Here is a 26,197-nt window from a genome sequence, read left to right as displayed (position 1 = left end):
CCTACCCCACTTCTGGTACAATAAGCTTCCATATCTGGCACCAGATTTTCTTGCTACCATTCTGACACTGAAACATCAACCTGCCACGTTCTCTTTGAACCAACCTTCAGCCACAGTGCACTCTTTTTATTTTTCATTGTTGTTCCCGTACAGTCGTCTCACAATGCAGTCTTAAAACAATACATGCTATATTTACTTTTTGTTCTTGACCTTTGGTTTAGTAATGAGGAGTCTTGGAAGAAAATGAACCTCTTTTTACTCTATCAAGCATGATGCAATAGACTGAATGTTTGTGTCCTCCCAAATCCGTATGTTGAAACCTCATTCCCAGTATGCTAGTCTTTACAGGTGGGGCCTTTGGAAGGTGGTTAGGTCATGGGGGTGGAACTGTCATGACTACCTCATTATGGAGCCCTTATAAAAGAGCTCCCAGAGAGCTCTCTTGCCCCTTTGTCCATGTGAAGACACGGCATGAAGACTGCCATCTACGAACCAGGCAGTGGGCTCTCATCAGACATTTAATGTATTGGTACCTTGATCTTGGACTTCCTGACTTCCAGAATTGTGAAGAATAAGTTTCTGTTGTTTATAATCTTCCTAGTCTATGGTATTCTGTTGCAGCAGCCCAAGTGGACTAAGAGATATGGTGACTTTGTCTGGGTGTCTCTAGGGTGTAGTGAATCAGGACTGTTCTTATTACTTTCTTTTCCTCACTACCCATCCATTTCCTCACCTGGCAGAGAGGGATCTTTGCTGCGTGCAAGTCACATATAAATGGGGAGCTGCACCAGCTGATTCCAGATCTCAGGCTTTTATACCCTAAAGCTAGGATTTGGCTCCTCACAATCCCCCCTCTTCTGAAGTTCTATGTGATTCCATCTATATTAAAATGCTGATTAGAAGTTATAATACAGGGTGAATTGACTGTGAACCTTGATGGATTTTGAATCTTTTCCAAATAGTCAGCCAGGCCTCACTGGCCACCTTCATTTTTTTTTTCACTTTTCAAATGAAGAAAATGAAGTAGGTAATTAAGGATAAATTCCTTATGTGGGCCAATCCGGGAAGCCTGGCCTCATACTGCCAGTATGAGACCAGGAATCTCTCCACCAGGAAATTCGACAGCAATGCCTCTCTGCCCAGTTATCTCTTCGATGCCCATCCCCACAATTTTTATTTGCATTAATATCTACTGTCTTTCACCTTCATTTCAGATGAGGAGATTAAAACCCTAGTAAACTTTAAATAACTCAAGAGCAGGACTCACAAAGCAAATTAGAGTTCAATCTTTATCTGCTCACACATTTTTTTTCTAATAGTTTTCACCTGCTGCCTTCATGTTACAAAGCTGGTTAACACAGAAAAAATGAGGATTGTGGCAGATTCTGGTCTCTTTAGTGCCATATATGTTCTTCATATTAATGCTTTTAATCATCTGATTGCTGTCAAATCGATTTAAGTTCTGGTGAGCTCAGCAAATCCTGAAAAGCCTATATCGAGCACTACTGCATGCAATGCAGTGTATTAGGTTCTCCTTGGCGAAAATGAGAGAAGAAGTTATAGCCCCTGACATGCAGTATCTTATAATCTAGTCAGGAAACCAAATGTACAGAAAATGATCTTTAAAAAACTGTATATGACAACATATTCCCTTTTTCTGAACAGCAAGATGAAACTGTTTTCTTTTCTGAAGGTCTTACCTTTTCCACAGCATTTCTATTACATTCAGAAACTCTCTTAATATGACCCCTCAAAATAAGCTCTATTTTGTTCTCAAAGTAGAGTCAGACAAGAATCTATTTCTCCCACATTCCTTGGCATATGTGTGCAGTCCATTTAGCAACTTCTTTGTGTTCCTCTTACATGTCACAATCTTTCTGGAGGAAGAAATTACGTTTTCACTGGTAGACATTCTGGGCCATCTTGAGTTGGCTGGATTCCGAGGGCTAGTCTCACAGTTGGGACTCAAACACGCCCTTTCTCTGGCTGCTTCGCTGTGAGGCAGGTGGAGGTTCTTTTCTCCTCCCTTGGCTGCTTCCTCCTGTTCCTCCTGGTGGGTCGGGCCTGCCCAGAATGAGGACATTCCATGGGACAGCTGTGCAGAGCATGGTCAGCTGCTGAAGTTGGGACTCTGCCTTTTGGAAAGTTGTTCTTTTCAGAGGCCAGAGAAGCAAGAGGAGTCAGTGGGCAGGAGACCTGGCCCACTCTCCCTCCTCCCATGCTTGGGCCACTTTTGACTCTTCCCTTTCTGGTGAGTGAAAAGAGATAGCCCTATTGGCTGCTTCAGTCTGGGGCTTCCTTCGTGTGTGGGCCGATGTGCAGCAGCAGCCAAGATGGTGCTGAACTTGGTAGGGGACACTCACTCAATTTTGCTGCTGCTTCTCTCCGGCTGGTGTGTCTTTCCTCTTTAAAGTATATGTTAGCCCTGGCTGGTGTAGGTCAGTGGATTGGGAGCATGGATTGGGCTGTGAACCAAAGGGTCACAGGTTCGGTTCTCAGTCAGGGTACATGCCTGGGTTGCGGGCCAGGTCCCCAGTGGGAGCCACGTGGGAGGCAACAGCACAATCATGTTTCTTTCCCTCTCCTTCTCCCTCCCTTCCCCTCTCTCTAAAAATAAATTTTAAAATCTTTTAAAAAATGAAGTATATGTTAAAAGAGAAGAAAACTAAAAGAAAGAGGGAGTGAGAGATGGAAAGAAAAAAAGATAAGAGATAGAGATAGGGAAGGGAGAAGGGAAAGAAGAATTAAAAAATTAATTTTTGTTTTTAAATTGAATTGACATCTTATTATGTCTCTTTCTCCCCCAAAACCTGATGTGCCCTCTCTGATTCAGCAGGTCAAGGGTGGGGCCTGGGATTCTGCATTTCTAAGCTCCTAGGTGAAGTTAATGCTGTTGGTCTTCAGGCCATACTCTGAGTAATCAGATACTGTACCCATTTCTTAATCATTCTTCTTATAACAATATCTGACACTCATATAACATATATGCCTGACACTATTTAAAGTGCTTTGCATGTATCAACTTATTTAGCCCTCACAATGCCCTATGTGATGGGTACTACTATTAGCCCATTTCACAGTTGGGGAAACCAAGACAAGGGTAATTAGTTCACCAAATAGCACATAGTAAGTGGAAGAGCCAGGATTCAAACTCAGTCTGGCTCTAGAGTCTGTGTATTCAGTCCCATTCCTATTCCAGCAATTTACAAACTTATTATCCTCTTCTGGACATACTTTAACTTTTCAATATTTCCCCCTTAAAGTGGGAACCCAGCTTGAAAATAATGTTCCGGGCATGTGACTGACCAGCCTGTGAGGATCGCTGTGCTATTAATTCACCATTGTTTGAGCCACACTGTCAACTTGTGCCTTCTATAAATTTGATAACTACAGCCAGTTCTCAAGATTAGCTGTAGGATCCCAAGACAGCTGTGGTTTGGGCTTTTTTTTTTTTTTTTTTTTTTTTGACAAGTAGAGGCAGCAAAGGGCAGCTGAGGTTAACAGTTCTAGCTGATCACTGAGGCAGCAAGGGAAACAGCTCCAAGATAAACACAGTGTTCATTGTGTAGTGTGAGGGGAGAGATCAGGCTGGGGGAGCCGAGCCAGGCGGGGGTGAGGAGTGAAACAGGATGCTGTGTGCTTGAGAAGGTTGGTGGCTGATTAGGGCAGAAAAGAAAGTGGAGAGGCTGAAGCAAGCTGGAGTCTTATAAAAGAGTGAAGTCTGGATCAAGGAAGCCAGAGATTCATTCACTCATTCATTCATTCATTCATTCATTCAATAAATGTTAATTGCCAGCCCACTAAGTTCCAGGCAGCATGCTACATGCTGGTGATACAGCGATCAATAACACAGACCTGGCCCCTGCCCTCAGGCAAATTCTGATTCTTCTGGGGAGACTGACAAGACTAAACCAAACCAAACAAGGCATCAGACAAATAAATTGGGGCGGCCTGTAATGACTATTGTGAAGGAAATGAGAGTCTGAGACAGTGAAAGCAACGGGCACTCTACTTTAGGTTGGGTGGTCAAGGAAGACTTTCAGCTGAGACCTAAAATCCGAGAAGTTAGGCATATGGGGACGACGTTCTAGGCAAGAACCAGCTGTGCCAAAGCCCAAGAGTGGGAGAGAATTTGTCATGGAAGGAGAGTGTGGCAGGATCTTGGGAATCCAGCCATCCACTGGGAATAGGTTCAAATTGACATAAAGATTAAAGTGAATAACTGATATGAAACAACACTCAGTTGGCTTTGACAGGTCATTCATTTCTCATCTGGAATATTATGTTGAATTCTTTTTCTTAAAAGTATATTTTATTGATTATGCTATTACAGTTGTCCCATTTTTTTCTCACCTTTATTCCCCTCCATCCTGCAACCCCACTCCCGCCAGGATTCCCCCACCTTAGATCATGTCCTTGGGTCATACATATGAGTTGTTTGGCTTCTCTGTTTCCTATACTATTCTCAACCTCCCCTGTCTATTTTGCACCTACCATTTATGCTTTTTATACCCTGTAACTTTTCCTCCATTGGTATCCCTCCCCCTCCCCACTGATAACCCTCCATACGATCTCCATTTCTGTGGTTCTGTTCCTTTTCTAGTTGTTTGCTTAGTCTGTTTTTTTTTTCAGTTGTTGATAGTTGTGAGTTTGTTGTCATTTTACTGTTCATAATTGTGATCTTCTTTTTCTTAGATATGTCCCTTTAACATTTCATATAATAAGGGCTTGGTAATGTTGAACTCCTTTAACTTGACCTTATCTGGGAAGCACTTTATCTGCCCTTCCATTCTAAATGATAGCTTTGCTGGATGGAGTAATCTTGGATGTAGGTACTTGCCTTTTGTGACTTTGAATACTTCTTGCCAGCCCCTTCTTGCCTGCAAGGTTTCTTTTGAGAAATCAGCTGATAGTCTTATGGGTACTCCTTCATAGGTAACTGTCTCCTTTTGCTGCCTTTCAGATTCTCTCCTTATCTTTGATTTTGAGTAATTTAATTATGATGTGCCTTGGTGTGTTCTTCCTTGGGTCCAACTTTTTTGGGACTCTGAGCTTCCTGGACTTCCTCGAATCTATCCTTTGTCAGATTGGGGAAGTTCTCCTTTATTATTTTGTCAAATAAGTTTTCAATTTCTTGCTCTTCCTCTTCTCCTTCTGACACCCCTATGATTTGGATGTAGAACGTTTAAAGTTACAGAGGTTCCTAAGCCTCTTTTCATTTTTTTTTAATTCTTGTTTCTTCATTCTGTCTCAGTTGAATATTTATTTCTTCCTTCTGGTCCAAACTATTGATCTGAGTCCCGGTTTCCTTCCCTTCATTGTTGGTTCCCTGTATATTTTGCTTTATTTCACTTTGTGTAGTCTTCATTTCTTCCTTCATTTTGCAACTGAGTTTAATCATTTCTGTGATCATCCTGATTACCAGTGTTTTGAACTCTGCATCTGATAGGTTGTCTATGTCCTTGTTGCTTAATTCTTTTTCTGGAGTTTTGATCTGTTCTTTCATTTAGGCCATATTTCTTTGTCTTAGACCACCTGTTATGTCATAAGAGGTGGAGCATTAGGTATTCACCAGGGTGGGGCAACCCACTCTGCTGTGTTGTGGTGCTGTATGTTGGGGAGGGGTCCCAGAGGGAACAATGCCACTTGCTTGCCTCTTGCCCCTCTTTCAGCCACTTCCCCCACTATCCACAAGTGAATTGGGACCTTCTCATGCTGACTCCTGAGTAGGTGAGTTTTTGTACATTCTAGGATCCTGTGGATCTCTCCAGTGAACTTGCCTGTGAGAGTGGGAGTTTCTCCTGCCACTGCAGCAACCCCAACAGATTTTTATAGTTAAAGGTTTCGAGGCTTTATTTCCCTGTGCTGGAATCCTAGTTTGCGTGGTCTGTCTCGCTCCCCAGTTGTTCCCCCAGGTTTATCCCCACATGAATGTGGTACTGCCTGGTCCACTAGCCACCACCTTGCCCTCCATCCTCTTCTCCCTGGCTGCCTGTCTCCACCCATCCTGCCAGTCTGGATGAATGTTTCTTCTTTAACTTCTTGGTTGTCAGATTTTCACACAGTTCAATTTTCTAGCTGTCCTGGGTTTTTTTTTGTTTTTAAATTTGTTGTTGCTCCTTCTTCTGGTTGTGCAAGGAAGCAAAATGTATCTACCTTGTCTCCATCTTGCCTCCATCTTGGCCAGAACTGAAATTCTTGACATATCAGTATCATGGCTTACAAGTGATTTTAGCTTCTGAAACTGGAAAATATTTTTAAGAAAGTTCTAATACCTTTTGTTTGACCTCTTTTGGATTTAAAGGTCCATCTCCGAGTTGCAGGGGTCTCACTGAGGTCCTACAGTCTTTACAAAGAAATCTTCATCTAGGTTATCATGGTAAAGGGCAAGGCCAAAAACAGAGCTTGGATCAGTGCTAGTACCCACATGCCAAGATGAAACAGAGCCACCATTGTGGAGAAGTCAAGGCACACTGTCCTTCAAATCTGGCAGCCTTGTTTTGGTGAACCGTCAGTGGTTCCTAATGATCACTCAAAACATTTTTAATGCTCCCCAATAATCTGTTAGATGATTTTTGCAGAGTTTTCTGAAGAGAAAAATGTAGTAGTTCATCAATCTATAGTTTGCAGAGTCTAGCCTTTTCTACCCTTTTGAGAATCGGAACATCAACCTTAGCCAATGCCCTCATCGGTTCTTACCTGGATTGTTACTGTATTGCTGTCTTAGAACTGGTCTCCCCTGACTCTAGTCTCTCCCAGCTCCAATATATGATTCACAGAACTTTCAGAGAGAGCCAGCTAAAATCTACACATCTTATCTCTATCCTTGACTTAAATAGTTCCTCATTACTATTAGTATCAAGGATTCCTCATTACTATTAATAAAATTGAAACCCTTTTTTTGGCATTCAGTACCTTTCATGATTTGATCTTTGCCTAAATTGCCACTCTCATTTCCTGCCACATTCCCTACACTGGACTATAGCCATATCAAGCTCTTTGCTCTTTACCAAAATAACCATGTTCTCATATCACTTCTCTGACTTTTTATGTGGTGTTCCTCTTCTTCCTTCAACGAATTCCTGTACATCCTTTAGAAGTTAGTTTAAACATCACTTCCTTTGGGAAGCCTTCCTTGATTTCTCTAGTCAGCGTTAAGAGTTCTTACCTCACAGGTAATACATTGTATATTGCCTTTATTATAATAGTTACTTTTACTATTATTACTTTTATTATTACATTTTATTTTTATTATAATAGTTAATGTCTACCTCTGTCTTCCTTATGAATCCTTGAGTTTATTTAAAGCTTTTATTTATTTATTTTTAGAGAGAAAGGATGGGAGGGAGAAACAGAGGGAGAGAAATATCAATATGTTGCCTCTCACACACCTCCAACTGTGGACTTGGCCTGCAACCCAGGCATGTGCTCTGACTGGGAATTGAACCAACAACCTTTTGGTTCACAGGCCAGCCCTCAATCCACTGAGCCATACCAGCCAGGGCAAAACATTGAGTTTTTTGAGGGCTGGGACTATATTCTCTAGTGTTTAATAGTGCCCTGTACATGATAGCTTCAGGAAGGTTTATAGAAAGACTGTGTTTGCACCTTCCACTTTCTGACTTTACTCTAGTTTCCTGTGATTTCTTGCAGATTACAAAGAGCCCATGTTAATTTTTACATCATATATATTATTATTCACCTACATCTCCTCTTTTAGGGAATGGGAGAAATGATTCGCTTAAACTTATGTCTGGAAACATATTTCTACCTTATTTATCAGACTTGTGAAAGTCTCTAATGAGAATTTTTTATTACCCATGGTTTAATCTAAGTGCTCATATCTTGCTATGATTTAAGACATTACATTATAGACTTTTAGATCTAGAAAGAACTTTACAATGATCAGATTCAATATTTCACTTCACAGACAAGGACATGAAGGTTCAGGGAGAGGTTAAGTGAACACTTTAAAATCACCCTCCTCCTTGGTGGCAGAGTTAGCCTTAGGAGCTGGTCTTTACTCTCCCAGCCTTGGGTCCTTTTCCTTACATGTGGCCTCTCTTTAGATTGCCATCCTATGTTGGTGTCAGAGACCCCAAAATTATTTGACTTTGGTTACTTTATTTGCCAAACTGAGTTTTTAAATTTTGCACCTGGAAGTAACAATTTAGTTATTAACAGATGAGCACATCTTTCATTTTATGATAGAATATTTCAAACATACAGAAAACTATGGAGAATAATAATAAAAAAATTATGTACTTACCACCCAGCTCAGTCATATAAGAAACTTTTATCATATTTATCTCAATCTTCTTTTTCTTCCCCTTCTCTTTTCCCTCTGTCCCTCCCTCTTTTCCTTTCTCTTCTTTCTCTTCCTCCCAAATTAAAATCTTATAATGTAGTAAAATCCCTGTAACTAACCTGCCCCGTTCCTTTCCTGCTATCTGCAGAAGTACACACCTACCCTAAATTTCTAGTTTTAAATTTTGTGCATTTTTATACTTATATGTGTATCCATACATAACACATAGTGCTGATTTGCCTGTTTTCCATCTGTATTAAATGATATATTCTACACTTTCAAGTTCTCTCTTGATGTGTATTGATACGTATCTTCTAGTTCATTTAAACTGCTGTATGGTATTCCATTATACAAAAAGACCATGATGTATCCATTCTCTTGCTGATGGATATTTATAACCTATTCCCATTATTTTTCTCTTACAAACAATGCAGGAATAAACATTCCTGTACATGTCTCCTTGTGAGAGTTGTATACCTAGGCGTGGTATCACTACATTGCATCATAAGTCTTTTGGAAAGAATTTTCATGTTGATGTTGAAACAATCTGATTAGTTACTTAGAAAAAAAGGAAGTCAAGTGCTGGAAGAAATAAAATGTGAGGAATAGGAAATAACATAGTATGGAAGAGTAGATGAATTAGATATAGATTTTTTCAAAAAAACATTCATCTTTTGACAAAAAAAGTAGACTGAACATTCAAGTAAATTGAACAACCATTGAAAGCCACAGATTTTCATTGGCATTTAACCTACTACCCTTTGTGTCACTGCTGCTATGAAACTTTCTAGAACTTTCCTTTTTTATTTTGTGAAAATTGACTACTTCCACCTTTGGACCTCCATTCTATCTACCTCTACTGTGTGATATACGGCACATTATATTTACTGTGGTTTATTTACACGTCCCCCTTAATTGGCTGAATGTTGTTTGAAGGTGGAGTTCATGTCTTGTTTGCATCTCTAGGGTGTGGTACACAGTAGGTAGTAATTATAATCTGAGGAATGAATGAAAGGTCCAAATGGTGGGAGGTCTTTTGGACTTAGAGTGGTTTTCTGGTGACAGGATACTTTCGTGAGAATTAGCTTGAAGTATGGAAAAAGAGGTTTTATCTGTTTTGTCTTCAGTTGGACCTACAAAAAGAAGTTTCATGTAAAAGCTGATAAAAATGACTAAGGAAGCAGGAAAATCACTTGGAATTTTACTGTGAACACTCACAATGGCTGATCAGTAAGTATCAGCAGACAGTTAACTTTAGGAAAACTTTAATTTTCAAAATTGCCAAGAAATCACCTGTATAATACCTTCTATTCTCATTTAGGGATTTAATTCTTAATCAACTATTAGGATTTTCAAAACTCTGAATTTTTATAATTCGGGATACTGGAATTTTGTCTTGTTAGGACTGCTGATTAAATAAAACAATTTTTCTAATGCTCTTAGCACAATGTTTGGCAAATAGTACTGAATAAACATTAGCTTTGTGAGTATTAGCTGTTTCCATACTTCGATTCCTCTCATTTTATATAATATGTTTCTTGGTATATATTTGAGGGAGCATCTGTCTATATATTTAGAGTAGTACGTTAGTAAAGCTGCTAGCTCAGGAAAAGGAAGGCATCTAAAAATTTAGACCTTAATTTAAGAAAGCTTACAATTTTTTCAATAAGATTTTAAAAAGGAATAAAGAACTGTAACAGTATCCTCACCAATGCAGCAAAACACACACATGCACACACATCATAATACATATAAATAGTAGAAAGGAAGACAATAAATTGTTATTTGCTACAAACACATATCTTCACAGACAATCCACGAGAGTCTACAGACAAAACTAATTAGAGAGTGTGGTAAGGTTGCTGCATATAAAATTAACACACAAAAAGTAATGTAGAGGAACAATAACAAGTTAGAAAATGTAAAAAAAATACTCTCTGCAAAAGAAAGTATAAGTTAAAACAGCTTAGACAAAAATGGATGATAGTTTGGTATTAGCTCAGACTAATGTAATAGAACAGTGGTATCAGAAATATGTGCAAGAGTATGTGACCTTTATGTGAACGAGGTGATATTAGTGGGGAAATGTGTTTTGAAAAGGATGTTAGGATAAATGACTTTCCATATGGGAAAAAAGAAATTAGCTTCCCCATCTCATTCCATACATAAAATTAAAATCCAGGTTAGATTATTTAAGACTTAAATATAGTGAGATAAAACTTAAAAACTAAAAAAAAAAAAAAATAAGGTAAAATAAAAATGCAGACCTTAAAATTAATAATGGAAAGTCCTTGAATATTTTGTCATTAAGTAAAAATAAGGGTATTATGTACCATACATATACTTTTCAGAATTGTGAAAAGGCATTAGAATATTATAAGAATGCTTACTCTTATCACATGAATTGCCTATTATGGGTAATATGTCACATGTATCAAAGAAGGTGGTGGCTAGTTTCATTTCCCTTAAACACCTTTTCAGTGGTAAGTTTGAGGCAGCTGTGGTTTACCGAAGAAAATATGAACCAGTGAGATCCACCGTACCAGTATGTGTTTACATTTTGACGCATGGTGCTTATCAGGCTTTAATCATACGGGAAGAAGTAATATGACTCAGACGTTACTGTTTAATATTCCATCATTTGTTATCCAAGTTTGTTTTAGTCTGTGGGAAGGTTCCTTTTTGATTACCGTATTAGTCCTGATTTCTGCAATTTATCTTCATTTGCCATTTTGAGGTGGCTATGAAAAGTCTATGACAGGCTTCTTATTTCCCAAATCTATGGCTATAAGCCTCATTGAGTCGCAGTCATACTAAATACATTTTGAAACCACATCAGCACTCTCAGAGCAGCAAGTCACTTTTTAAAGAATGATTGTGTTGATGTTAGATGCCATTTTAAATACATGAAAGAGAGCAGTTTCCAAGTCGTTTGCAGGCAATAGTAAACCGGAGCATTTAATTAAATGAAGGTCCTAATTTTTAGTATGCAGTCACTGGATATTTGAAGAAATAACTAGCTGTACATGAGTTCTATCTGTATAAAAGTAATGTTTTAAATCCAATTGTCCCTATTTCAAAATACAGTTCTAGTTCCTGGGAAAAATGAAATGAAGCGGCCTTGTCTCTGTAGCTAAAGCAAATGAGAGGGTTGTAGCAATAAATTGACCTATAGACAAAGGGTGAAAAGACTTTGAAGCCTGTTTGTATTGTTTTTTTTTCCCTGAACTAATCAGATAATTTACTCAACTAATTTTGTTTAGTCATTTCTTCATTCTAGAATTTCTTCCACTCAAATAAACAGTATGAATGTGTATAATTAGGATGAAAAGAAACCCCTCTAAGAAACATCTGGATAACACCTTGAATAAGCTTTCTCATGTAGGTCTCAGAAACTTAGTGGAAGAGAAACCAATCAAACATAATAATAACAACTTTAAGTGCCATTTATTGAGCAGCCTCTATGTGACAATACTTTAACACATTTTAATCTGTACAGCAAATTTGTTGGATGAATGCTATTATTTGAATTTTAGACATGAGGAAATTGTTATCCAGATTGATTAAGTAACTTGCTCAAGTTTACACAGCTGGTAAGCGTGCGGCTGATATTAAAATCCTAGCGCATCTGGCAGTAGTGCCCGAGAACCCTTATTCTTTCCTCTACAAAACACAGTTGATGCAGAGTGGAATCACTTTACGATCCTTTTGACAGTTGCTTTTTCAGAAAAGCTATAAGACATGGATTAAATGGCGATTAAAATATATCCAACAAGAACGCAATTGCATTTTCCTTAATAGTTCCTTTTTCTTTCATCTGGTTTTCTCTTTTTCCACTTGAGATGTTTACAGAATTATATCATTAACCCTCTCTTTTCCTTTCTCCTCACTCCTCTACTGCTCCCACACACCATTATCAGTAAAAATTTCCTTTCAAATTATATAACCAAGCTTATAACTAACGTAGATAATCATCATGTAACAAATTATTAACCTAAATGATGGTCATATTTTTGCCAAGATTCCTCAGTTCTGAAGTTAGTTGCCAATAAAACATATTTCTCCATGGTTTGGTGAGATTAATACCAAATTACCCACAGGATGAACTACAATTACTGCCGATCCTGTTGCCCAGTCCATCCAGATGTTCACTGAAATTCCCAGTGACTTAGGTCAGCCAGAATGGGTCCCCAAAATCTGCATTGCACTTCATCTATTGATGAGCCAGACTATGAATTCTGTGAACACAACCGACAGAAAGATTTAGGTGGCAACCCAAACTGGAATTTGCAAAGAAGACTCAGATGCACAGTAGCTACAGATACTACACTAGCTACCACAATATGGACTGGTTTGTAAGTGTCAGACACAGTGCCAAGAGCTTGTATGTGCATTGATTCATTTACTCTTCTTAGGTTATACAGTCATCAATAACACGGACTCAGACCCAGGCTCTGGGTCCTTGAGCAAACAATGGAAACAGTGTTTCAGTTTCTACATCTATAAAATGGGGGTAATACTACTTCACAGACTTGAGGCAAGAAATGAATTAGTTAAATTACATAAAGCCTTTAGAAAAGTACTAAAGGTTTCACTGCTGTCTCCACACCAACACAACACTCACTGTACCAATATATGTTGGCTCAATGCATAAATTCTTCTAATGGCCCTAGGGGGTAGGTACAATTATGACCATCATCTACTGTTCAGGACATTGTAGCTTAGAAGTGGCATATGACAGGGCCAGGCTTTGGAAATAGGTCTGTTTGACATAAAAACCCGTGGCCCTATCACTGTGCCGCCCTCCCTCTCAGGACAAGACACAGAGTGGGGACCTATGTCACTAAAAGAACCTATGGTGTCCGCTGCAAGGCCTCTTGCTGCCATGTGATACCTGTCTCTTCTCACTGCTGCCCCTGCCGCTGCCCCTGCCCCCGCCCCTGCCAGATGACTTCCTTGGTGGTGAATCCTTGCTGACGGGGAGTGCAAGAATTCTGGGGCTTCATCCATCTAATTAGAAGTGTGAATGTGCAAACCATCTTAGTGAAGCCTTACCCATGGCCATGTGACTCCTGTGGGGGTGACAGAAGTGTGCAAATGAAGAACAGGAGGCAGGAAACCTTCACACACCCCTAACCCTTCCTGCCCATTAGAACAGTCACATCCCCAGGCCCAGATCAGCTGCAGAAAGCCATATCTACTCAGAGCCTCAAAGAAAACCACACCAACCGGGTCCTCTTATCTGTTGGATGGTAATTAGAATTATTGAGCTTCTACTGTATATCTTCTCAAGAATCTTATACATTAGGTGTAATTATCCCATTTAAGAAATAAAGAAATTAAAGCTCAGAGGAATTTAGGTAAATTACCCAAGGTTGTTATACAGCTTGTAAATGGACAACAGGATTAAAACATTGTTCTATATCTTAATCTAAAAGCCACATTCCCTTTGCTCTTCAGGGAGTATTCCTTTGGCTTGGAGATATGACAAAAATCATCATTCAAAATTTTTTGCTGTTATCTTTTGATCTCACTTTTTTGTTGCTAATTTTATCCAAGAGCAAGAACATGGAATTCTTGGACTAATATTTGAAATTAAATGTCTTAATTTAAGATATTTCATTACTGGATTATCCATGGATTAGTTCTCCATACTGTCTCTTTCTTCCTTAACCTTATATATCTGACTTGTATATTTGTCAAATCACATATTTGACTATTAGAATCTTTTTAGGGGATCTTGAACACACTCAGTTGTGTGCAAGTGCTAGTTAAAATTGTTACAGGCAGACATTTGTGTTCTCATAGCTTTGCAATAGAGGGAAGGAAGTAACTTTTGGGCTCATGAAAATGCACACTGCAAAGATTCTCTTAAAATTCTCTGCAAAGTGTAGATAATTTCACAAGCAAGATAATTTATCAATACGGTAGCAACATTAGGAATGGTTGTTGGTTTTACTATTTCAAGCTCACAGCAAATTATCCATCTTTATACCACAGAGCCCATGGAAGTTCTTAGAGGACTCGAGCTGTCTCCCCTGTCACTCTTCAGTGCCACGGAAGGGACTGAAGCTTCAAGTCTAGTCTTTCACCTCCCAGTTCTGATTCTTCCTTTCCTGTAGGTAACGAGCATGTTGCCTCCAGTAGGTGTTTGTCCAACGCTTTAATACCACCTCATCCCTGTGATGATGAACAGATGTGTTCTGAAAATCCTCTATATGTAGAGCATCCTATGAGATCTAGCACCACACAGCTTGTGGTCCAGGTCCTGGCACTTGTAGAATACACATGGTAGCATAAAGGGCAGGCACCACAACCACACTGAAACACAGGTGGTGACCTCATTCTTTAAAATGGAAATGGTTCTGCTTTCCTCTCCTTGCAAGGATGGCTGATCACTGTGTTGCTTTATTTCCAGAAATATACATTACATACATTTCTAGTAGTTTGTCTACAGGAAATACTGTTGAGTTGTAGAAGTAGTAACCGTATTTATTTATTTTTTACACTGGAGTCATAAAATACTTGCATGCTCTAAAAACAGGAAGAAAAAAAAATCTGGAAGACGTTATCTCACCCATAAAAAGTGATTTTCAGATGAAGGCTTCTCCTGAAAGAATAAAGGGCTGCTGGACTTAGCATTCGGCCCTCACTTTCATTAAACAGAGTTGTCATTTTAGACCCCTGCTTTCCCCGGAGACAGTGATTCCACCACGGGAAGCAATATGCAGAGGAAGTTATTGCAGGAAACTTTTTGTGTGAAATTGTGATTCCTGCCAGAGATGTCATATGTTTTAGTTAACTTTCTTCCCCGGGAACTAGGAAAATTTCCCAAGCCCCAGATACATACAGCTGGAATGCTATTCAGAAGTCAGCAGCGTGGGGCTGCACAGAGAGACTGAATTTTACACACTCCATTTGTTTCTGGAGATAAAGCCTCTATTCTATTTTCCTCAAGGTGAAAATCTAATTCACTTTGAAAATTGTAAAGCCTTATTCCATTGGAAGGAAATGATTATGATTTCTGTCACTGCTATTACTATTTATACTGCCGTAAATTTACCTAAGGAAGGTGATAGTCCTCACTGGATTCCTTCCAGAGCTCCCTAGGGAATAAAACCGTGCAACTGATGGTGACTGGGTGTTCTGTTCTGCCTTTTCCTCCTCAGCCCTGCGGAGCTGTGAGCCACCCACCACAATGCTGTTGATGGGCAACTCTGCACACACTCTCAGGAACTACAATACCATAAAGTACCCTTCAGAATTATCAAGGAGGAATAAAATTATGCACAACACAGTTTGAGAGCAATTTTTACCAGTGGTTTAGAGCACTTCTACAGGGATGTGCTGAAGTTAGTTGGCACCTTCCAGCATGTGAGAGCTGACTGTTAAATACTAAGGAACGGTGCAAGCCAGATGTTCAACCTTCGAAACTGGGCCACGGTGGGAGTATTTGTATCACGGGAATTGGCATCTGCTAAAAACCAGGGCTTCTGAAATTTCCCTCCAGAAACTGGTTTATTAGCATGCTGTTGTCTCTGCCCTTGGGACTGCACAATCTAATAAATATTCATTAGCTAGGACTCCTGCTGGACAACAGTTTACTGATGAATCTTGCATAGGTTGACAAGCTACTTATAGTAGTTTCCTATGGCTGCTATACCAAAGCTGGTGGTTTAAAACAATCAAAATTTATTCTCTCACAGCACTGGAGGCCAGAAGTTCAACTGAGTATCCCTTGGTCAAAATCGAAGTGTTGGCAGGGCTGTGCCAGCTCCAGAGGCTCCAGGAGAGATTCTGTTCCTGAATCTTCTAGATTCTGGCAGCTGCTGGCATTCCTTGGCTTGTGGCTGCATCACTTCAGTCTTCAAGGCCAGTATCTTCAAATTTCTCTCAGCTCTATCTTCACATTGTCTTTTCCTGTGTGTGTGTGTGTGTGTGTGTGTGTGTGTGTGAAATCTTTCTCTTAAAAGAACACCTGTGACTGCATTTATGGCCCACCCAGAAAACCCAGGATCATCTCATCCATCTCAAGATCTTTAACTTAATCTTATCTGCAAAGACTCTTTTCAAATAAGGTAACATTTAGCAGTTCCAGAGATTAGGACCACTTGAGCCTACCACAGTACTCACCTCAGCACCCCCTTAGGTACTTGGACACACTGCACTTGTGTAAAATCCTTAAAAAACTAGTCTTCATGAAGAAGAGCAAAGTCTTAATGATAAGAGTAGCAGCAGCTCTTCTTTACTGAGTACTTCCTGTGTATCAAGCAGAGTGCTCAGCATATAGTCATCTCATTATTATTCCTTCTCTCATCAGGAAATGTATGCTCAAGTACTTTTTTTTGAGCACCAGAATCTAAGTCAATTCCTTATAATATGCATGACTTGTTTCTCTCCAACCTCCACCTGAAGGCTTTCCCTGGGGCTGATCATAAAGCTCCTTCAGCGGCTCCCATTTTATGGAGCCTGTTTTTCCTATCCTAGTCTGGTAGTTTCCAACCCTGCCCCTTGGCTACTCTTAGTGAGCTTATCTCTAACATCAGGAGGATGAAAGGGGCTGTGGAGAGTTTACCTATCGGCCAAGAATGACCTCTCAGGTGTGCAGAGTCCCTGGCCCAGTGAGTAGAAGGGTCTGAGTCAAGGTCAGTTTCTGGATGAAACTGAAACTGGCAACAGCATCTCTCAAGAGATGGTTTGGAGAGGGCCATGAACCATGCCTGTGGGTGATAAGCCTGTAATTCTCTACCCTATTGTCTTTGGATGGGAATTCTCTCCTGATCTGCCTGCCTAGCTCACTGTCTCTTTTCTACAACTTGTACCACAGGAAGCAGGGTGAGACAAAAGCAATGTTTGGTGACTGCCCACTCTGTGTCAGGCCCTATGCTGGGAGATTTGCTTACTGAGCTCAGCATGGTATAAAATCCAAGAATATTTTCTGTGTTATTCTTTATAACTCCAATTAATAAATTGCCAGAACTGTTTTAGATGTAATATAATAAGTTGATTGGGTTTGTGTAGCACATTTATATTTCTGTTAAAATGCAATTCTGAGCTGTGAATAAAAGCTGGTTGAATCTGGCCTGTTATAGTCAATGTTTTATGCAGGAATTTAGATCAGGTTTGCTTAGGTTTAGAAATGCTCTCTAGGCCCTGTGTGATTTTGTATGATAGCAGAAAATGGATTCCTAGAAATTGGACAAAGTTGACAGTAACAGGTCAAGAGCAGAGTTGAGGAAGGTGACTTCAGCTCCACTGTTCCTGCTGAAAGTTACCTAATCTCTAAAGTCTCAGTTTCTTTGTCTATAAAATGATGATAGTACTTCCTATCTTCCAAAGTTTTCAGAAGGATTGAATTGAAAATGAATTAAGGCATATTAAAATACCTACTACATATTAACTACTCAGTAAGTGGTAGCCATTGTAGTCAATATTAGTTAGCTCTAGTCATTTGAAAAATTCAAGTAATGCCTTCCATTTTTTCCTTTCCACAATGGCAATACAGATGTAAGCTCTGGGAAGGGTTCCCTGACCTTGCCAGATCCTGTCCTTTTTCTTCTGCAGAGCCCGTGAGCGAACTCCACCACAGTTAGAGTAACCATTGCTCGAACAACCTTTGCGCTGTTTACATGCTTATTTCCATACCTGAAGACCTTCGTCTGCTTGAATCTTTACTAAAAGAGTATAATTCCTGGAACATGGAAGGGGCACTAAACATTCTCATTAAATTGAATTTGAATAAAGTTTTGGCTTTTTTAAATGGAAACAAAAAAGAACAGACTGAAAACTTATTCTAATCCAATCTCCTCTATGGGAAAGGAGATTGATGCCACTGCTATGCTTTTTTGACATTCTTTCCTAAACCTTGTTTACTTTGGCTTTTGTTTGGCTCTTGGGACAGAGAGAAGCAATGTTCAACTTTTCTGACTTTCAATGCCTTCCCCTGGCCCCCCACCTTGAAAGACTAATTACTGGCATACTGGCTTTTGGTTTTTATTTCCTCATTTTGTGACTCAGACTAGGGAGAATTTGGGGTTAATTTACTGGGGAGTACCTTTAGCCTACTAGCAGCACTATAATGTAATATTTGAGAGCATTAAGTTAAGTCCCTTATACGTAAAATCTTATTTAATCCTTTCTGCAGCTTCATGGACTAGATATTATTATTATGTCTACTTTACAGCTAAAGAAACTGAGGGACGGAGAGTAACTAGATCAGTGTCATGTAGGGCTGGGATTGAAGCTGGGTCCGCAAGACGTTAAAGTCTAACTTTTGAACCCCATGCTATACTGCTTCTGGACTTACCTATTTTCTTAAGTTGAATTAGAGAAATGATTCTGAGAAAGAGAAAGTAATTCAACCTTTGCTAAATGCTGACTGAACATTGCCTTAGCTTGGGCTGCCATATCAAAACACCATCACTGGGTGGCTTAAACAGCAGACATTTATTTCTCACAAGTCTGGAGGCTGGGAAGTTCAAGATAAGGTGCCAGCAAATTCATTTCCTACAGAGGACCCACTTCTTGGCCTCTCTGTGTTCACATGGTCCTTCCTCAGTGAATGTATGTGAAGAGAGAGATATCTTTCTCTGTCTTCCTTTTCTTATAAGGGCACTAACCCCAAAACGAGGGCCCCACCCTTATGACCTCATCTAAACCTAGTTACCTACCAAAGACCCTGTTTCCAAAATACTCTCTCATTGGAGGTTAGGGATTCAGTATTCAAATTTGTGCTGAGACACGACATTCAGCCCATAACAAGTACTAACTAGTATCCTTGGTATGTGCCAGACTAAACCTTAGGAGAAAAAGAAAGAAAGAAAGAAAGAAAGGAAGGAAGGAAGGAAGGAAGGAAGGAAGGAAGGAAGGAAGGAAGGAAGGAAGGAAGGAAGGAAACAGCACAGCAGAGCCTGGGCTAGGGGTGAGGCATACTAGCAACCCAGGACATAGCATTCAAGGAGCTACCCGCCTCAGGCATCCACCCTGCACTCGAATGGCCCTACCACTCCATGAACCTGTGTGCCTTGCTTGTCTCAGCCCAGCTCTGTCTTATGTCCTTTGCTCTGGGGGAACTCAGTGTCTATCAGGGGCCCAGCATCAGTATGGGTCAGATCAGGAGAGAGAAACTGCACGGTGACTTAAGCAGGAGATGTTTAATACAAAGAATTATTAGCTGGCAGTCTATTGTTTAGAAATCCACGAGGACGTAGAAGCAGAGACTGTGACAAGTGAAGCCAAGGAGTTCTGACCTTCAGGATAAGAGTGAGGACTTTGTTTTTCCCTCTGGGCTGAGTGAGCATGACTTGCCCTATTTATTGGGCAACATTAGACTTTGCAGCATTTCCTTTCAGATCACCCCAGGCATTTAGGCTATTTAAAAAATCTAAATAACATCTCAGTCAAACTAACATTCTGAGAGAGAAATGTTTTAATCTGTCTTTGCCCAGAACGGCCTTTAGGTCTGACAGGGAGTGCAAATAGGCTGGGTGACGGTCGATATATTTGGATATTTATGGGAACCCAGAGGTTTTGGCAAAGCTACACATAAATCTCAAAGAAGACTTAAACATAATTTCTCGTCACACAAACTGCACAGTAGAATTTGAATGCAGGTCAAAACACAACAGCTGTTTATCTTTCATTTAAACTACAACAACAGGATTGCTTAAACAAATTCCCCTCCTTTCTTGAACTTTCAAACTGTTTAATATTTGCATAATGATTAATCTCCAGCTCCAGAGGAAATTCCCAAAGGAAACATACAACACAGAAGCATTTTAAACCCAACCCCATGGAAAAGAGCAAAGAGGGAGCGTGTCAAATCTTCAGTTTTGGAGCCTACTCCCTCAGGGGAATTCTAAATAATGGTGGTCGTCCTGTTGAATATTAAACTGAGCACTGGATGGCTGGGAGAACACGATCCCAAACATCTGGACACTGTGTCCTCACTAGGCCAAAGGTACAGCTCCAGTTAAGGAATGCTGTCATGTCTCATATTAATAGTGAGGTGGATGTTGACTATTGCAAGAAAGTTTTTTTTAATTTTTTTAAAAGATTTTATTTATTTATTTATTTTTAGAGAGGGAAGGGAGGGAGAAAGAGAGAGAGAGAGAGAGAAACATCATTGTGTGGTTGCTGGGGGGTCATGACCTGCAACCCAGGCATGTACCCTGACTGGGAGTCGAACCTGCGACACTTTGGTTCTCAGCCCAAGCTCAACCCACTGAGCTACGCCAGCCAGGGCGCAAGAAAGTTTTATTCTATGCTGTGAAAGGCTAAATCCTTATTCTTAGACCCTCAAATCCACCCCTACTTGCTCATCCAAGGAAAGCTGTAGATTTTTGTTTTCATACAGGGTCTTCAACCAGCTGCTCATTTACTGTGGTCTCAGGGGCCCTGAAAAGGCTTTTGGGTGGGGAAAGGGCAGCAGGCTTGAAGTGCACACCCGGGGTCTATTATTTGACCTGCAACATCAAGGCATCTGGCTAGATCAACATTGTAGAATTATCTGAGGAACTTTAAAATAATACCCAACCCTGGAACCTACCCCACAATAATGAAATCAGGATGTTTGGCAGGTGGGGCCAGAACATCAGTATTAAAAAAAAAACATTCCCAAGAGATGCCAATGTACAGGGAGGTTTGAGAACCACTTGGAGCTTTAATATGCAATGTTACGGATAGCTTTGTGATAAACATCCTATGGATAACTCTCATGCTTGTTTTAAACATTCTTTCTAATAGCAACTCTCATTGACAGTTAATTGTATGCGAACATGTATATGCGCTTGGTTGAAGACAAAATGACGTTACATAAAAATGAAAGCAACTGTCTCAGGGCTCAAGGATAAAGGGACATTTTCTTTAAAATTTCTAAAATATTACATTGTTTTCATAACCAAAAAACACTAATTAGCAAACATTCCCTTCCCACTCACCCTTTTTTGCAGTTTGGGACTTTGGACTGTTTTCAGAAGGCTGTTGAAGCTTGACCTCTGAACATGATAAAAGCATCTATGTCATTTGGTCAGAGCCGGGTTTCTCAAACAACTTCCTGTCTCTCTGCTCTGAAAGACTACTTCACAAAAGAAGCTGACAGTTGTGTGTGGGTACGGGCATCCGCACCGCGGAAGGCCTAACATAAAGTGGCCATTCAATGTGTATTCCATTACCATGGCTAACCATATCTCAGGACGCCGTCCTGAAATCTAGTACCAGTGCATACTTCATGGATCATGCTCGTCAACCATGGCCATCATAAATATTCATCTAATGCCTCTCTTCCTTAGGGGGTTATTAACATGTCAAAGATATTTGTGGAGAAAATGAAAGTGATAAATTCTATCTGTATTTACTCTTATTTGAAAGCCTAATTTATTTTTAGAGTACTCCGATAAAATCCCTTAATAAGAGGAAAGTTATTTTAGCCATAGTCTTCTGTTTTCAAGCTAATCATGTCACACGAAAAAGTTTATTAATGTTTTGCTTGTGGAATGAACAAGCCAAAAGAAGGACTATATGACTAGTTTAATTCAGGGAAGGATAATATAAATCACTGCTCTTAAAAGGTTGAGTTGACACTTTCTCTACTAATAGTGCTTGGAATTGTTTTTCTAATGAAAAGAGGTGGCAGAGATTCATTCCTGCTCCTACCTGCTCTCCCTGGGGATCGATAACCCATCCCAAAATTGTTACGTGGAGTTGGTACCTAGTCTGTGAATAGAATAGAGCAAAGGTTGGTAAACTTTTTCTTTAACAATAAATATTTTAGGCTCTGCTATTTAACTCTGATGTTGTAGTACTGAGGCAGCCATAGGTAATATATAAATGAATGGATGTGTCTATGTTCCAAAAAAACCCTTTATTTGAAAAAACAGGCAGTAAGCTAGATTTGGCTCACAGGCTATAGTTTGCCCACTCCTGGAATAAAACACACCCAATAGGGCATCAAATCTGCTCTCAGGTTGCACTGGATGGGTGCCAGGCCCGGGAATTTTAACTAAACCTAAAGGAGCCAATGGGTATTGGTATTCTATAAGATCAAACAGGTCCACTATAGTAGGAAAAGTCATGAGAATGTATTAAAAATAAGAGTGGCAATAGCAATGGCTAATATTTACAGAGGATTTGCTACGTACCTTCTATTAAATACTTTACATGTAATCTTTATAATCCATGAGTTCATAATCATATTAAAGTAAAATTTATTGTTGACTTTTAGAGGATGCTATGGAAGGAAGCAAGTCATTACTTGGAAACTGGAAAATAAAGGTCATCAAGCATTTAATGAGTGTTTTCATAAAGGGAAGCTGGACACATGTTTGCGACGGTACCGAGATGCCTGTCGGAGGGCCCAGTGGAGGGCCCCACGGGACTGAGCACCTGGTGCCCTGTGCCATCGTTGGTTCAATCACATCCTCGTACTGGTTTTCCTTCCTCTCATCTTTCCCTCCCCATATCCTGCTGTCTTGTTCTCTGGGATTCTCAAATAAATCACTGTGTACAGACTTTGATCTCAGGCTCTGCTTTGTGGGGGAACCCCGGCTGGGATAGCATTCTAGTTCAAATTCTTGAGGGAGAATCTAACCCCATGTGCACATAGATTTGTTTTTTTGGTTATGATTCCACTACTGGTCCAACCTCTTGTGAAGACTGTCCCTTCCAGAGGTGTAGGTGGGAGTTGTTAAAGCAGGAGAGGCAAGTGGATGGACATGTCCAGTCTGGAGCCTTGCTGCTAAGAGACACCTGCTGACCAGCAGCAGCACCTGAGAGCTTGTTAGAAATGGGGAGTCTCAGGCCCCAGCCAGAACTACTGAATGCAAATCTGCTTTTAAACAAGATTCCCCTGGTGATTTGCATGCACATTAAAGAAAAACTGTACTCTAGGGAGAGTGATGGTCATCCAGCTCAGGGACATTTTTATAAGAGAAAACATGTAGAGCTTCTCGTCAAGACGGATGCATAGGTAGACATGCCTCACCTCATTGCACAACCATAAGAAGGAACACAACTAACTTGAAAATGAAAAACAGCCAGAACTGCCAGATAATCACACAGAAAAATACCCAGAACTGTACAGAAATCCAACAACCAAGGATTTAAAGAAGCTATACTCATCCAGATGGGAAGGAGGGACAGACAGGGAGTCAGGGTGGAGAGGGCTCACTGTGGCGGAGGCTAGCTGGGGGTGGAGAGGTGGCCAGGTGGCAGCAGTGATGGTAGGATGGTGGCTTTGGTAGAATGGGCAGCCCCACATACACTTGTGGTGGATAAAAATCAGGAGGACACCTTGTGAGCGAGCAATCCCAGCCCCAGGCCAGACAGTGCAGGTCAGGGCTCCAGCATCAGAAAAAGAAAGCCCCATAATTTCTGGCTATAGACCCATTGGGGGTTGGGGCAGCAGAAGACACTGACAGAGAGCCCGGAACCTACACAAACCCACTCACCCTGGGAACCACAACCACAACAGCAGCTAAAGGGGCTCCAGTTACACATGGGAAGTAGGTGAAGTGACTGGAAATGGGGCAAGGGCCAGGCAAGCCCCCAGAAGTCAGCTAGCAGAGGCATTGTCCCCTCTTCGACCCCTCCCCCCCATGAAGCCACAGTTGCCCCACCCTGGTGGATACCCAAGGCTCTGCCCCATATGACTTAATAGGTGCACTAAAACAGCTCTACCTAGTACACAGACACAGGGAGGCTGCCAAATTCAGGGAACAAAGAAATATGGTCCCAGTGAAGGAACAGAACAGACCCCTGGGAAAAGAAGTAAGCAATGCGGAGACAGTCAACCTATCAGAGGCAGAGTTCAAAACACTGGTAGTCAGAATGTTCAAAGATCTTACTGAATACAACAAAAACATAAGGGAAGAAATGAAGGCTCTACTAAGGGAAATAAAGAAAAATCCACAGGAAACCAACAGTGAAGGAAAGGAAGCTGGGATTCAAATCAATGATTTGGAACATAAGGAAGAAGTAAACATTCAACCAGAACAAAATGAAGAAACAAAAATTAAAAAAAAATGAGGAGAGTGTAGAAGATTCTGGGACATCTCCAAAAAGGCCAACATCTGAATCATAGGGATGCCAGAAGGAGAAGAGGAAGAGCAAGGAATTGAAAACTTATTTGAAAAAATAATGAAAGAAAACTTACCCAATTTGGCAAAGGAAATAGACATATAAGTCCAATAAGCACAGAAGATCCCAAACAAGTTGGACCCAAAGAGGTTTACACTAAGACACATAATTAAAATGTCAAAGATTAAAGTGAAGAGAGAATCTTGAAAGCAGCAAGAGAAAGGCAGAGAGTTACTACAAAGGAGTCTCCATAAAGCTATCAACTGATTTCTCAAAAGAAACTTTGCAGGCCAGAATGGACTGGCAAGAATTATTCAAAGTGATGAAAAGCAGGGACCTACATCTAAGACTACTCTATCCAGAAAAGCTATCATTTAGAATGGAAGGGCCGATAAAGTGCCTTCCACACAAGGTAAAGGCTAAGGGAGTTCATCATCATCAAACCACTATTATATGAAATGTTAAAGGGACTTATTTAGGAAAAAGATTAAAACTATGAACATTAAAATGACAACAAATTCACAACTATCAACAACCAAATCCAAAAAGCAGAAACAAAAACAAACTATGGGAACAACTAGAACAGGAAGAGAATCATAGATATGGAGATCACTTGGAGGGTTATCAGCTGGGAGGGGGAAGGGGAAGAATGGGGGGAAAGGTACAGGAATTTAGAAGCATAATTGGTAGGTACAGAATAGATGGGGGAAGTTAAGAACAGAATAGACAATGGAAAAGCCAAATAACTTACATGCATAACACATGGATGTGAACTAAGGGGTGGGATTGCTGGAAGGAAGGGGGAAACCAGACAAAGAGGGGCAAAGGGGGCAAATTGGGAAAACTGTAATAGCATAATCAATCAAATATACTTAAAAAAGATGTTGAATGCAAAGGCAAAAGAGAAGCACATATAGGGGGGTAGGGAGCACACACTGTTGTTTGGGTGGTTGGTCCAGCAAAAGAGGAATTGAATTTATATGAAAACACTGTAAATCCATAATAGAAGAAACACCCTGTGCCTAGTTTTTTTTTTTCTCCTTTTCTGAACAGGTTTATTAAACATAGAGGGGATGGAGCTCAGTCCTTTTTGGCTGCTGCCTTCCTCATGCAAGGACACTGCTCAGCTCCTCTCTCTTCCTCTTGGCATGGATGTGTCTCCCCACCCTTTTCTTGATGAACTTCAGGGACCTCTTGTCTTTAGAGACCTTGAGCAGCTCCACGGTGCACCACTCATAGGGGCAAAGCCACATACCTTGAAGATCACATCCCACATGAACTTGGTGTGCTTGGCACAGCAGCCACTGTACCTGGGCTTGCTTACATTCTTGGTCACCTTGCGGCTTTTGTTGAGGCCAAGGCTATGAGGGGTGCTGCTCCTCAATGGCCATGCCGGAAGGACTGACTCGTGTACCTAGCTTATTATACCCTGCACCATAAACGTCAGAAAATGTCCAAATAAGAAGATGAAACAGCCCCCCAAATCAACAGAAAACAATGTCTAAGTGTCATTGTAGACACAAGAGCAGGTTCTTGTTGAGCAACCATTAAATAGGGAATCCAAAGTTTGTGTCAGGGGTGGGCTATGTGTGTCCATGAGGTGGGCAGAGCCAGTCTCGGGAACCCACCATTTCCCTCTGGGCTTTGTCATTTGACCCCCAAATTTCTTACATTGTTCTCCTTCAGTTCACTGCTTCTTCTTCCATGTAAAAACTCTCAGTTACAGGCATGGTGTCCTGATAATTGTTTAACAACTGACTATCCAGAAAAAATAAATAAACCTCTGATTTGTAGCATTTGTTCTTTCTATAATAT

The 26,197-nt window shown here is 40.4% G+C and overlaps 1 protein-coding gene across 1 annotated transcript; it reads left to right on the top strand.

The window, feature by feature from the left end:
- Positions 1 to 2,022: 2,022 nt before the first annotated feature.
- On the top strand, positions 2,023 to 22,861 carry LOC123811352. Its single transcript, XM_045827302.1, has 3 exons — positions 2,023 to 2,251; positions 16,015 to 16,180; positions 22,530 to 22,861. Exons 1-3 carry the CDS (start codon positions 2,087 to 2,089, stop codon positions 22,859 to 22,861), a joined length of 663 nt encoding a protein of 220 aa, XP_045683258.1. The 5' UTR covers positions 2,023 to 2,086.
- Positions 22,862 to 26,197: the final 3,336 nt, after the last annotated feature.

Source organism: Phyllostomus hastatus, unplaced genomic scaffold (genome assembly GCF_019186645.2).
Source record: "Phyllostomus hastatus isolate PE091 unplaced genomic scaffold, TTU_PhHast_1.1 phas_scaffold_78, whole genome shotgun sequence".
Lineage (NCBI taxonomy): Eukaryota > Metazoa > Chordata > Mammalia > Chiroptera > Phyllostomidae > Phyllostomus > Phyllostomus hastatus.
This window is presented reverse-complemented; position numbering and strand designations above follow the sequence as displayed.